This window comes from Paramisgurnus dabryanus, chromosome 13 (assembly GCF_030506205.2).
Source record: "Paramisgurnus dabryanus chromosome 13, PD_genome_1.1, whole genome shotgun sequence".
NCBI lineage: Eukaryota > Metazoa > Chordata > Actinopteri > Cypriniformes > Cobitidae > Paramisgurnus > Paramisgurnus dabryanus.
In genome coordinates, this window is record NC_133349.1 from 23,988,245 (window position 1) to 24,002,932 (window position 14,688).

The window sequence follows — 14,688 nt, forward strand, 5'->3', positions numbered from 1 at the left end:
TCATTCTTTCAATACTTCCACACCAATTGGACACGCTGTCCTCGAGAAGACTGCTGGTTATTTGTGTCAAGCTTTCTAAATCAGTCGAGACTTGTTGCCTTTCAAATCTTAACTCAGTGTCATTTCCCATTGACCTTTCAGGGTTGATTCCCATTTGATTCAAAACCTTTTCAGACTTGGTTGCTCTGTTATTTAGTGGCTTCCACTGTAAGAAACCTCTATCAGCCACTTGTGTCTCCATAAGATTGTCCAGTGTCCAGAGGTCACACACATCATCCTCTTGTTGTTCAACAAGCGCTTCAGTTTTATCTGCATTTATAGACGTGTCAATAGCTGCAGAAACCAAAAGTAATCATCAATACATTAAGCATGAGCACATCAATAAAGTTGTAAGCATTTTACCTTTTTCTGAACGTTCATCTGATTGGTCTGTTAAGTCATCGGTCACATTGTTGGATGGTTTGGCTCTTATAACACTTTGGGATTTGTCCGTTGAAAATATAGCAGAAGCCAACTGATGATTGGCTGCTTCTATTTCAGCAAATTTCCTGTATGGAGGCAAATGCTTGCATTTACATTTATTCATAAACTCTTAGACAGAAGGTACAAAGCTGTCACTGGGGCAGTAACCTTTTAAAAGGTCCTTTAAGGTGCAGATATGTATACATTTGGTTGCTGTAAGTTATTGATATGCACGTTTTAGATATAAAGGTGTACTTTTTGAAAGGGTACCGCCCCAGTGACAGCTTTTGTACTTTTATTATAAATCACTTTTATCAACTTTAAAGCAGAAATAAATATGTTTACAGCCTGGTACAAAAAGTGTTTTTGGTCCATTTAGCTAATTTTGTAACTCATCCTTTTAAATTATATTAATCCTTATTAAAGTTCTGCATAATTAAGGGCGTGGCCACTTGAGTGACAGATGAACTGCTGCTGCTTTCTGTAATGTCGAGCTAGGTGGCCTAGGTGACCCACGCCCGACTATTTGCCCATTTTTGGTTATCAGCAAGTGAATGCGTGGTGATGAGCTGCCAAGATGGCGACGGCAGGTTTAGTCAAATATTGGCTTCAAAAATGCTCTTTACAGATCTACGGGTGACGTCACAGACACTACATCCATACACTGTCAGAAATAAAGGTACAAAACTGTACCTTTTCTGTCACTGGGGCTGTACAAAACTGAATAAAATTTTGGGTAGATTACTGTACCTTAAAGACCTACATTGTTAGAAAAAAGTCAAAATATGTACCCTAGCTGTCAGTGGGGCAGCACCCTTTAAGAAGGTAATTGTATGGACCATTAGGTAGATATGTAAACATTTAGTACCAATATGTACCTTTGAGATACTAATATGTATTTTGAGGTACTAAAATGAAATCCTTAAGTGCAAAACTGTACGTTTTGAAAGGGTACAGCCCCAGTGACAGAAAAGGACCTTTATTTCTGAGAGTGTATTTTTTATAGTCTGTTCAATTCCGGTCCCGAAGGGTCGTTGTCCCACAGAGTTTGTTTCAAATCCTAATCAAACACCAGCCTGTAATATTCAAATAATTCTCTGGACTTCCATAAGCTTCTTCAGGTGTGTTGGTCCGGGGTTGGAGTTAAACCCTGTGGGACACCGGCCCTCCAGGACCGGAATTGAATAGCCCTGGTCTATGATATTTACCTGTGTATCATGTTGTGCAGAAACCTGCGATGATTGACCTGACGTTTCGATGGCTTGTTTTTGCGGGGCCTTTGCAAAGTCCTCATCATGTGACCAGCCGCTGAGGTCACAAAAGTAAAAAGGTCACGGCCCCACGGGACTCCATGCTCCAAACCTGGTTCAAAGGTCATAATGCTGGATGGACGCATATCTAAAATGAGATCACGCGAATAAATAAATATACAAATAAATATATTTACATATTTATGTTTACAAACACTACACTATCAGAACAAAATTATCTCACCTGTCTCTGGGGCAGAAAGCTCCAAATACATATAATTTATTGACAATATGTACCTCAGAGGTACTAATAAGATCTCTTAAGGTGCAAAGGTGTACATTTTTTTGACTGACTAATTCCATAAAGAACCTTTAACATCCTTTCTGTTTCACAAAAGCTTTTTCAGAACATGTGTAAAATAGAAATGGTTATTTTCTATATTCTTTCTTTATTCTTCACGCCATTCCAGCATCTAAAGTGGTTCTTTAAAGAACTTTTAAGGACTGAATGGTTCTTTGGGGAACCAAAAATGGTTCTATGGCATTGCCGATAAGAACCTTTGTTAAAGAGTGAACATAACACAATCTCTGTTGAACTAAACACATTATATTTAGTAAAAACAACCTCATAAATACATGGGAATCATCATATGTGTCATTCAAATCTTAACACATCACTTTTCTAAGAATGAACCAAAGGTCACCACATCTTTCCAAATGAAACTCAAAGACACTAAGACCAGATCCACTTACCTTCACTGCCACAGCATAAATCCACTTTGGTGACTACACCGAGAGAACTTAAAGGTTTTACACAGGTGTTCCAGTTATACATACGCACCCTTACTGACTGAGAGGCGGTGAATGAGTCAGGGGAGGGAGGCATTGCTTCAATGATGATGCCACAGGACGAGCGATTCTTTGTCCCCTTAGATAAAGGACCGTGACGCTATTAAAAGGCCACAGAAGTGCGGTCTCGGAGCAAAAGAGAAATGAACGGCAATTAGCAAGAAGTCAACTGGTTCTGGTCGTGTGCTGCATTGTCAAAAACAGCCCTTGTTAAGTGTTGGCAAACAGTGGGCGCCTGTTAAGAGCTTAATTGATCTCTTTAATCTGTGATTCTCATTAACACATTCTCCTGTCTGAGAGCTTTGCTGGTTGCCACAGACAAATTGATTTCTCGTTTTAGACCTCGGACAAAGTGCTTTAACATATCTATGGGGGTGTTCAACATAATGGAACGTGGTTTAGAAAGAAGAAAAGGACTATGACATCATTCAGAAAAAGAATGAACTTTAAAATGTTATTGATTTTAAATTGCTTTAATTAAAGAAGAAATTATAAACAGAACAAGTGCATGCTGTATACAACACAATCTCATGGCAATTTATATATATATATATATATTTTTTTAAAGAGATTTGTATGATCAATTTCATATGTTTTTGTAAGTTTGCTTTCATCCCTTGACGTTGTGTTTATGGCGTGGTTAGGATATCGTTGTTATATTTTAATAATTGTACGCTTTTAAAGGGGACATTTTACAACTTTTTTAGATGTAAAATAAATATTTGGTTCCCCCAGAGTATATACAGTATGTGAAGTTTTAGTTCAAAATACCCAGACTGATCTCATGAAAAGTTGTGTTATAGTCACGCAAAATTTGATTAATTTATTTGTGTCCATGTCACGAAATTCAGCTTTTTTTCGTGCCTTGAGAACGAATGTCTTTTTCGTGAAATCGCACAAATTTTTATAAATAATTTTCGTGTCCGTGGCACGACTTTCTTTTTTGTGTTATTTTATGTATTGTTTTCTCATAGTTTTTTCCTATTTTCTTATTGTCGCTTTGGGGTGGGGTTAGAATCATTTTCTGTTACATTTTTAGACATCCTAACCCCAACTCCAGGCGAGAATAGTTTTAAAAGCGGAAGAAAAACATGTTGAAACCAATACATAAAAGTACATCCTAACCCAAACCCCAAATCTAACCCCAACCACAAGCGACAATGATTTAAAAATAGGAAAAAAGAGAAACCAATACAAAAAATGTCCTGAAAAAGACATTCATGCTCAAGGAACGAAATAAAGCTGAATTTTGTGCCATGGACAAAAAAATTATCAAATTTTGTGTGACTATAACACGACTTTCTGTGAGAACATGTTGCAATGCCATATAGATAATTCATAATAGCATGTTAAAATTGCCATTTCGTAGGCGTGAGCAAAATGTGCTGTTTTTGGGCGTGTCCTTTAAAATGCAAAGGAGCTGATCTCTGCACTAAAATCTGCACTGTGGTTGGATAGTGCAGATTAAGGGGTGGTATTATCTTAAGGTCCCCTTCTGACATCACAAGGGGAGCCAAATTTGAATGACCTATTTTTTCACATGCTTGCATAGAATGGTTTACCAACTTATTTTTACATTTACATGCTGGGTTATTTTCAACCCAGCATTGGGTCAAAAAGGGACGAACCCAGTCATTGGGTTAAATGAACCCAGAAAATGTTTATTTTTGACCCAGCAATCCAAGAATTTTGGGTTAGAACAACCCAGCATAATACGAATTGCAACCCAAGGTTCTGGGCTCGTCCCTTTTTGACCCAACGCTGGGTTGAAAAGAACTCAGCATTTTTAAGAGTATGTAGGATGGTTTTATTAATGGATAAATCACAAAAGATCTTCACAGACTGGGTCACATGAGTCTTTCATTTTCCAGTTTTTAAATTTAAAACGGTTGCTTGTTTGAATTTTTAGACTCCCTCATTGGCCACACCATTTACTATCCATTCATGACAGCACTTTTGGTAACATAAGCAGTGGGACGTGTGGTGAGTCTTCACTATATTTAGTGCAGCTACACACACATGTGCCTGCATTGCTCATATTCTGAAAGCACATGGGCTTTAAAACGTCAGCATTTAGCCTGGATATACATAGTTTAGATGTAAATAAGAGGATGTGTTAGCAAATGCAAGCATGTTCTTCTACTGAGGTTTACTTTGGTGAGTCATATTTTATGTTTGAGCAATATTTTGATAAAAGCATTTATATTTAAAAATCTATTTTTAACCAAATAACTGCTCTTCACCTGCAACCTTTGAGTTTTTCATTTATTTCAAACATGTGTTTTTTTCTCACATTTTTGCTATGACTGATAACTGTTATCATAAACACTCTCATTCACTCTCTCACTAGAACTTTGTACCACAGACCACATCGATCTGATTGGTCTATAAGTGACCAATAAGCTTTCTTTGTATTCAAGGATCAATCAAACTTAAAGTGACCCTTGTGATCAGTCACTCTTGACACAGGACAGCTGATACTGTACGGTGAGTTAAACCAATGTGTTTCTTTTCACACTTTAAAACTGCACATAAATATGGCATATGTGACAAACATGTTATATTTTTAACTTTCTTATTCAGGAGATTAAACAAGAAGGTATTTTTTGTATCTGTTTTATCAAAATTAAATTATTTGCTTTCACAGTTTATCATGAACAGAGCATGGACTATGTTCAAGTCTCATCCATACATCTCCAATGTGGTGGGATACACAACACTGTTTGCCACAGCAGACCTCATTCAGCAAAGCATGATGGGAAAAACATTGATAAAAGACACAGTGAAGCAAGATCACGATAAAGAAATATTAGCAGTAAAACGCGATCCACAACCTCACTGCATTGACTGGTCCCAGACTGCTCGGGTGGCGCTGGTTGGGTTCTGTTTCCATGCCAACTTCAATTACCATTGGTTACGAGCATTAGAAAAGATGTTTCCAGGGGGCGGGACCAAAAGAATATCCATTAAAGTGTTTCTGGACCAACTAATTGGAGCACCTACAACTATAAGTGCTTTCTACATTGGTGAGATTGATGATTTTTACTAATGTAAAGTTTTAGAATATGCAACCCATATTAATTAAACTAACGAATTTCCACCGCTATTTATATTATTAAATAATAAACAAAGATGCTGCTTTTGAGAATGTATTTGTTGCACTTTTACAGGTTTGAGCACATTAGAAGGTGCAGAAGATCCTTTTAAAGACTGGAGAAATAAATTTTGGACCTCTTATAAGGTAAGGATGGGAGAAAACAGCAGCCATTGAACCTGTCTGAATTAAAAGTGGGGTTCAGTTGGTAGAGCATTGCCTTAGCATCCCAAAAGGTTATGGTTTGAACACCCATACTAATTAAATGGTTAAGTTGGATAAAATCATCTGCCAAATGCATAAATGTAAATGTTTTTGACACACATCATTTTCTCTTTATTTCTCTGTCTGGTAGACTGGAGTGGTGTTCTGGTCAACAATGCAGGTATGACAATAATAGTCCAGTTATGTACCATCAATTCATGTTCCAACTTATTTTCTAATATTTTCCTTATTTTTGATTCTTCCCCTTTCAGGCTGTGAATTTCTCTCTGGTCCCACCAGTGGCTCGTACTGTCTATGTTGGAGGAGTCACTCTTTTCTGGACTGTGTTTCTCTGTCATATTAAGCAGCAGAAGACTGACTCTCTGAGCTAGTCTTCATTCAGATTTCTCAATTAGAGAGTACAGACCACATATTGTTAGAGAAAAAAATTAAGCGTTTCATTTCTTGGGCAGCTATCTGTAAGGAGCAGGCAGGTTTATATTAAACTTTTTACCAGTATCAATGTCATATTTCTGCATGTTTTCTTTAGCAAAGCCCTTTTATCCATGGATTTGGTTAGAGAGACCTAATGGGCTAAAATGTATTATGCATGTTTAATAAAGTGTAAACTATACTGTATGAATATTTTACTACCTGGAAATTTACATTATCAAAATATATTAATTTTCAATTTAAATAAAATCAGTTTGGGCCTTCTGAGCATCGTGTGGCTTGAAGATAAATTTTAAATAGCGAAGCTATAGGCCAGTGGTTTACTATAGTGTTACAAAGCAGCAATCAGTTTAAAAAAATCTGAACTCAGGAAACATGAGATCTCCAAAGGTTGTTGTAATACACTTAATTATATCTCTATCAAGTGAAGATAATGTATTTATAAATTAATATAAATAAATGTATGTATTAATTATGCTGTATAAGAGGCCTACAGGAGAGCTATTTATAATGCAGTATACAGAAAAAGGTAAAAAAGCTGTCACTAGGACCCTTTGAAAAAGTATATTGTACATTTTAGGTATCAATATGTACCTTTGTGCATATTTATTTTGTACTAATGCACCCTTTGGGTACATAGATGTTATTTAAAAGAGTAGTAACAGCTTTTATACCTTTATTTCTAAAAGTGTAACATTTTCCTTTGCAACATTATTATTATTATTATTTTTTGACAATGAATTTTTGATGTTATCTATGTCAGCTTAATCTGACAACTTTTAATTGTAAATGAGGAAAATTATTTTGTAGTTGATTTGTTGATTTATATTTTGCAATATTAAGATAGATAGATAGATAGATAGATAAATACTTTATTAATCCCTCTAGGGGAAATTGGTTTGCATTAGCAGCCAGACATAAAAACAAACAAAAACATATACATAGAAGATATGAAAGTACATAATGTACTCTGGAAGTGATTCACCAAAAATATACCCATATATGTAAAACAGAAAGTGACTTTTTTTAAATGCTAGTAAATACTGGATGCATTGTACAGTCTTATTGCAGTGGGAACAAATGATTTCCTGTAACGCTCACTTTTGCACCTGGGTGGGATCAGTCTCCAGCTAAAATTACTCCTCAAGTTAACAAACACATCATGTAGAGGGTGAGAGGTGTTGTCTAGAATGGTCAGCAATTTGGACATTATCCTCTTCTCAGCAACTACCTCCAGAGGAACTAGTTCCTCTCCAATGATTGAACTTGCTTTCTTAATAAGTTTATTTAGCTGGTTAGTATGTTTTACTTTTGCACCCGAACCCCAGCATAACACTGCATAGAACAAGGAGCTGGCTACCACAGACTGGTAGAACATGGTAAGCATTTTTTTGCATACATTAAACGATCGTAGCCTCCTTAAGAAGTACAGGCGACTTTGTCCCTTCCTGTATATTGCCTCTGTGTTAATAAGTACTTTATTGATATAGTAAATTATATAATAGGCTATATATAAATGTTAAATAAATGTCTTTATTGTATTGTGTTATTACTTCAAGTTAACTATCGATTCATTCTTTAAAGAACTTTGTTGAACTCCATAACGATTTATTCTGTATGAATTATAAAACAATAAATACAATTATCAAAAGCATTATTTTTAGTTAATTAAATATATATATATATATATATATATATATATATATATATATATATATATATATATATATATATATATATATATATATATATTATATATATATATTTTTTTTTCTTTACAATATAAATCCTACTGTTGTGTTCGAGGATTCAAGTAAGTAAATCTCAGTCACTCAAGTGTTTTCTAGAACGGAATTGCTCAGGAATCAAATAAAACGTTTAAATATTAGAACAACTTAATGACACATCGTCTACACACTACACAGTGTACACTACAGCTTTTAATGTGGCCTTTGAAGGGTTTTGAGCGAGAGAGAGCGCAGACATTCTTCAGACCAATCACCGCACGCTTTGTAGTCACGTGACTCGAAGTATCCTGTAATCTCGCTATACGTCTTCTCGCGAGCTTTCCTTTTCCCTTTTCACTCTGAGTCCAAGATGGTAGGTAGCTTGACTTTTTGTGGAACGTAGCCTTGTGTAAAATCTGCGTTCATCCTTATTTAAACACGTTTTAAAATGGCCACAAATAGTGTTTAGAAGCAACACATAGTCGTACGAGTGGATAAATGGAAGTATTGTGGTGCGTTGGTGTATATATGTGAAATAAATGCAGGCTAACGACAGTCGGGCCTCTGAGCCGATACTTCAATCATGTGTCGTGTCGGAAACGAACAGTGTGTTTTTGTAAAACACGTATTGTATTGTTTTAATTGATGGTAATGACTACCGTTTCTATACAAGTTTATTACAAGTCTATGTCTAGCCAGAAGAAAACGTACGATAGCAGGCTCGTGTCGGCTAAGCTAGCATTCTTTGGGTTTTAACCTAGCAGTGTTGAGCTCTTAAACCATAGTACAGTAAGTTATATACAATGCACGTGTAACGGCAATCTTTTAACCTGCTGAAAGTCTTGAAAACAAAAGTGAAGTCACGTGTATATATTATAACGAACTAGTTAACTAGTCTTTGCTGCTAAAATGTTTCATTGCTGCCGGCATGTGGTCAGTGTTTGAGTATGTAGCCTGTGAATATTTCACCTTTATTAGTCTTTATCATATTTGCATGTAAAGCATTGACATCATCTGTGACATTGTGTTTGATGTAATATTGCCGTGTTGTAATGCATTCATAACGTTGTGTGTGTGCTTTTCCAGGGAGTTGACATCAGACACAACAAGGACCGCAAGGTTCACAGGAAGGAGCCCAAAAGTGAGGATATTTACCTCAGGCTCTTGGTCAAGGTAAAATCAATTTTGTATTTTCATAGGGTTTACTTTATTTCGGGCCATAATTCTCATAATGTTATATACATTGTATAACATTGTAATTTTGTGTTGTAGTTGTACAGATTCTTGGCTCGTCGCTCTGATGCTCCCTTTAACAAGGTCATTCTGAGGAGACTCTTCATGAGTAAGACCAATCGTCCCCCTCTTGCCCTGTCCCGACTGGTGAGTCTGTACCCTCCAAAATTGCAGGGTCTCTATAGCGTAGCGCCAAAAGTGATGTCCAACTTTGGAAAATTATCGTTTTGGCCCTTTATTCAAATATATCATTAATGTACTAAATTTTTTTATGCATGTTGTGAAATTGTGCTTGGATTGTAAACTGACGCTCAACTTTAAAAATAATTCAAGGAGGATTGGCAAAAATTGCAATGTGTCATGTGCAAAGCTTATTGAGTCAAGGCCACAGAGAATACCTGCTTTCATCAAAAGCAAGAGAATCGAAGAAACATTAATAACTGATAAAAGTGTAGCAAATCTGTGCTTAATTTTCTGTCAGCTTTTTGTTTTTCTGCCGGTCAAACGAACCTGGGGGTCATTAAATATAAATGTTGTGCAAACATGCCTTCTGGACATCGCTATTGTTTACATCTTTCTCTTTTTAATGCATGAATTGAACATGCTTTGATAGCTTATCACTGTTCCTTACATGCAAACTCTTATTTTGGCTCTGTAGATCAGAAAGATGAAGCTTGCAGGGCGTGAAAACCTGACCGCTGTTGTTGTGGGAACCATTACTGATGATGTCAGGATTCATGATATCCCTAAACTGAAGGTAAGATCAGAGATGAAAACAGTATTGTTTGTAAACATTACAATGAACCCCAAAGTTTAGTGTTTGAGCAAGTTTTTAAGATTCTGGTGTGTGTATATCCTCATTATTTGTTTGTCCATGGTAGTTGTCAGAAAATAGCTAATCTTAATTACCCTACACAGTTTTCCTTTTGTTCAGTTGAGGTCCTTGTCTTGATTTGATTAAATATTAAGTACAGGACTCGGCATGTGAATGTTTTGGATGGGCAAGTGAGAGAGAAATGTACTTGTTTGACTGGACAAGTAACTTAAAAATGCCCTTCACAAATAAACCATCTCTCTTACATAACAGGCTCTGTACACACAGCCGTGTTGTCAGTCGCTTTGCTTTTGCCCCTTATTTAAGCCTGATTAGACTTGACATACTTTTAGTTATTTTCCATAACAAACAAACTGTAAATCTGTGGGAGAGGCTGAAATGTAACTGCAATTTTTTTTAAATAACAGCTCTTATTTGTTAGATAGCTTTTGTTATATACCAATCAAGTTTAAACAAATTTATATTAAAATAAATGAAATACAAATGAAATATTACTTATCTTTTGAACAAGTAACTTGTTTACTTTGAAGTGAATGTCAAATTTACCACGGCAATTCTTAATGTCAAGCCCTGAAGTTTTTACCCATCAATTAACCCATCTGCTTTGTGTATTTGTTTTTGTCAGTGTTGGTATGTTAATAAAATCATCTTTTTGGCTATTACTGCAAAAGGTCCATGAATTATTTTAGATAATTTAACCCATTAGATTACCAATGCTTAGATATTTAGAGGCAACCATTGGCATGATAATTGGCAACCATTCATTTAAATTAATTGCTAGTGAATAATATTGGTAATGATACCAATTGGTACAAATTATTTTTTTACAAATTAATAACATTTATATCCTTTACATTAATTATTCTATAAATTTGTAGTTTTGTGTGAATATATGTGAAATCCCACCTCAAGTAATTTGTCGTGATTTATCCATAAAAACATGTAAAGAGTTTCCTGTGAAAATCTAACCTTAATGTCGACTGAGTAGATAAAAATTAAAGTGAGATCAAACTTTGATGCGCATAATGAGATTGAAACCTAAGCCTGGATTTCACAGACATGGTCACAAATAGGGATGAACTGTTGTTGTTCTTGTTAAGCTGTCCTTGAGCAGCCTGATCATTGTGAAAGCTTTGGGCTGTTTTAGGCCTTTTTGCTGGAATTACTTGTAATTTTTTTTTTTTTCAAATAGTCTCTTGTGCTTTTTCTCTTTTTTTCAAACTTCTTAATGTTTTTTCTGTGCCTGTCTGTAGGTTTGTGCCCTAAAGGTGACTGCTGGTGCTCGCAGAAGGATTTTGAAGGCTGGTGGACAGATCTTGACGCTGGACCAGCTGGCTCTCTCTGCCCCAAGAGGACAGGGCACCGTTCTGTTGTCAGGTGAGTGCGTATGTGAAGCGTGGTTGTGCACCAAGCCCTCTTACAAACACTTTGTATAGCATTTAATACAACTGGAAAAAGTTTAAAAACTCTTCTATGTTAAAAGGTACCTTTTCCATCCATTTTGCATATCTATGCCACAGAATTAAACCTTAATTTCTTTAACCAAACGCTCTGTCCAAATACATGTGCTACCCCTCCATGCAAAATGATTGATGGCAAAATGGTTTCAGATTGGCTAAAAATGTTAATGGCTCCATTCAGCCCAATAGGTATACACGACTTTTTCACACAAGATCGTAAATTCTGTTTTTAAACTCCTCAAGAAATCTAGCACTGTGGTTATTTAAATGTGTCCATAGATTTTTATAATAGTTTAAATTTAGTAGTTTTAATCTGGATTTAATTTACATTGTTAATGCATTGGTTTTGTTTATATGCAGGACCCCGTAAGGCCAGAGAGGTGTACAGACATTTTGGAAAAGCTCCTGGAACCCCCCACAGCCACACCAAGTATGAAATCAACATATGCTTTTTTATATATAATACAACATTGTGATTGAAGCTGTTGATAAAAAGCTGTTAATATGTGTAATATAACTATACTGTCGTCTTCTCCTCCCTAGGCCCTACATCCGCTCCAAAGGCAGGAAGTTCGAGCGTGCTCGTGGTCGCAGAGCCAGCCGAGGCTACAAGAACTAAATATCTGTCTTTGTTTTGTATTCGAACTTGCAATGCAAATAAAGAGTGGATAATATTCACAATATTTTCTTGTACTCCTTTAATTGGTGTTATTCAATACAGATCTGTGGTACAATTCATGTTCCTCAAATTTCGTAATAAAATGGCAGATAATGATGCAAAACTGCAAATGTTTATTTGATTATTCCAGTGCTTAGTTAAGTAAAAAAAAAACTGTTTAGTCTCCATTGCTGCAGATTAGTCACCTCACATGCACCTGAAGCTCAGAAATGACATCACCACATCAAGTGGAAATTGTAACCTAATGTGTATTGTTGACAACTGCATGTACATGTCTGTATATTTTTCCAATACAGTTTCAGAATTAATCTGAACTCAGATTGCAATATATTATAATTGAGTCAAGTTAGAAGAAGTTAACGTCATAGGAAGAGTTAAACCAACCTTTGTTAGCCTTTAAAAATTTCCATTTCTTGTTCATTTGCACGAGATGAAGCAGAAAATGCTTTAAGTTTGTTCAACCGTGTAATGTTTGTACTTCTACAAATCTATTAATAATGTTTATTTAGCATGACCACCATTTGAATACATTTTAAAATGTATAAATATGATCAAGGGAAGTCTTTTAGGTGAGCTGGTTACAGTTTCTTACCATTTCATTAATTTACCCTAGTCCAGCAGTTTGACCTAAATTAAAAATTATACAGTACAAATATTTCATGAAATCATTTCTCCTGACTTTATAGTTGAAGTCATCTAATTTGCGCTGTTTAAAATTGGTATCTAATACTTATTAAAATGCCAGGTCAATCATTAATTTTAAAATAATAATGCAAGCAAATGTACAAATAATAAAATGCATTCAACGAAATGTATTATTAGTGTTTTTTGCACAAATAAAGTTCAAATTTTAAAAAGATCTCACTTTAAAACTCAATAGTTTGGGGGTGATTTTTCCTTAAACTCCACCATTCTTGCTATATGTAGTAATGTTCACATTTAAAATGTTTAATGCATTGTCATTCAATCAAGGGACTTTTGAAGGATTACCATGCAAATACTGAAATGTGTACTGTGGAAATGCAGAAATTGAGATTTCAAGTACTTGGCATGTATTTAAAGAAACCTTGTTATCGGTGAGTAAACACTTTTCAGAAAGTGACTGCCTTTGATGTGTAACACTGTGGTTTTTATTTCCAGTACACAGAGGACAAACAACCGGCACTTAGGCACAGTTTCAGCCACATGTAATGTAACAATTAAAATATGAATATTAATATCTAGATTTCCACCTTGAATTTTGAATATCTGTTATTGCAGGTGAAATTGGGGATGTCAGATTCTCAGATGAAGCCCACAGAAATGTTTGAAGGCGTATCTTGATAACTTTTAGACAAAGCGCAGATCTATCATGATGTGACGAGCAGAAAACAGCAGATAAAGATGTATGCCAACAGACAGCGCCTGCACAGAGACCCACGTGCATAAGTAGGCTAATAGTTATCTATTCATCTATTTATGCAATAACCCATTTGAGTCATTTTAATTGAGAAACTGTGGGGTTAGAAGCTTAGACTATCAGCTCTTCGTCCCACTGTTGAGTTTCATGGAACTATATAAATAAACCTGCCATTAACATATTGCATTCTGAATAAAATCTGTTGATGGGTTTTTAACAGCAAATGGTAGATGTTACCACTTAAAAGTTTGGACATGTTAGACTGAATATATGCTTCTCATAATCTTAAAACATTTATAACCTAAATGCCTTTACATACACTCCGAAACAGGAGTGCCCAACCCTGCTCCTGGAGGGCTACCGTCCTGCAGACTTCAGCTCCAACACACCTGTCTGTAATTATCAAGCAACCCTGAACACCTTTGATTAGCTGCTTCAGCTGTGTTTGATTGGGGTTGGAGCTAAAATCTGCAGGACAGTAGCCCTCCAGGAACAGGGTTGGGCACCCCTGTTCTAAAAGAAATGCTGGGTTATTTTCAAACCAGCATTGTGCCAAAAAGAGACGACGAACTCAACTGTTGGGTTAAATTAACACAGAATGGGGCAGTTTCCAGGACAGAGTTTATATAAGGCCTTAGTTATTTTAGGACATTTAAGTGGTTTTTACAAACTAGCCTTAAAAAAAATTACTGGTGCATCTTGAGACAAAACATTGGCATTGATATATGTTAAGATATGTAGGGCAAGATGTTTATTAATTAATGCAGCTCAAACATGCATTTTAGTCTGGGACTGAAACCGCCCCAAATTTTTTATATACAGTACCGTGCAAAAGTCTTAGTCCACCATGCCAAAATTAGATTTGTTGTTTTTGCAATGTTATAATGATCATAGATAACTTTCTCTCAGTCTCTTTAATAGAATACATCCAGAAAATATAGAAAATGTAGTATTAAACTGTATAAAAATGTAAACTGATGTCTCAAGTTTTTAGGGTAAACTCCCCTTTCACTTGAGCAATAGCAGAAAACCTGCAGGATCTC

General features: G+C 35.6%; 2 protein-coding genes across 2 annotated transcripts; both read left to right on the plus strand.

Moving 5' to 3' along the window:
* The first annotated feature begins 4,911 nt into the window (after positions 1–4,911).
* Positions 4,912–6,500, plus strand: LOC135751846 (mpv17-like protein). The gene is made up of 5 exons (XM_065270127.2): positions 4,912–5,048; positions 5,209–5,587; positions 5,732–5,802; positions 6,011–6,040; positions 6,132–6,500. Exons 2-5 carry the CDS (start codon positions 5,215–5,217, stop codon positions 6,249–6,251), a joined length of 594 nt encoding a protein of 197 aa, XP_065126199.2. The 5' UTR covers positions 4,912–5,048; positions 5,209–5,214; the 3' UTR covers positions 6,252–6,500.
* Positions 6,501–8,352: 1,852 nt separating this feature from the next.
* On the plus strand, positions 8,353–12,250 carry rpl18 (ribosomal protein L18). The gene is made up of 7 exons (XM_065270111.2): positions 8,353–8,412; positions 9,126–9,212; positions 9,312–9,419; positions 9,931–10,029; positions 11,361–11,484; positions 11,928–11,997; positions 12,111–12,250. The coding sequence occupies exons 1-7, from the start codon at positions 8,410–8,412 to the stop codon at positions 12,184–12,186; spliced, it is 567 nt and encodes a 188-aa protein (XP_065126183.1). The 5' UTR covers positions 8,353–8,409; the 3' UTR covers positions 12,187–12,250.
* Positions 12,251–14,688: the final 2,438 nt, after the last annotated feature.

What these genes read in the sequence shown, in the direction of transcription:
- LOC135751846 (XM_065270127.2), top strand. Translation starts at nt 5,215, where the DNA reads ATGAACAGAGCATGGACTATGTTCAAGTCTCATCCATACATCTCCAAT. An exon ending in TATAAGTGCTTTCTACATTG is followed by an intron (nt 5,588 to 5,731) that starts GTGAGATTGATG and finishes GCACTTTTACAG; the next exon opens with GTTTGAGCACATTAGAAGGT. An exon ending in TGTTCTGGTCAACAATGCAG is followed by an intron (nt 6,041 to 6,131) that starts GTATGACAATAA and finishes TTCCCCTTTCAG; the next exon opens with GCTGTGAATTTCTCTCTGGT.
- rpl18 (XM_065270111.2), top strand. An exon ending in ACCTCAGGCTCTTGGTCAAG is followed by an intron (nt 9,213 to 9,311) that starts GTAAAATCAATT and finishes TTTGTGTTGTAG; the next exon opens with TTGTACAGATTCTTGGCTCG. An exon ending in ATGATATCCCTAAACTGAAG is followed by an intron (nt 10,030 to 11,360) that starts GTAAGATCAGAG and finishes GCCTGTCTGTAG; the next exon opens with GTTTGTGCCCTAAAGGTGAC.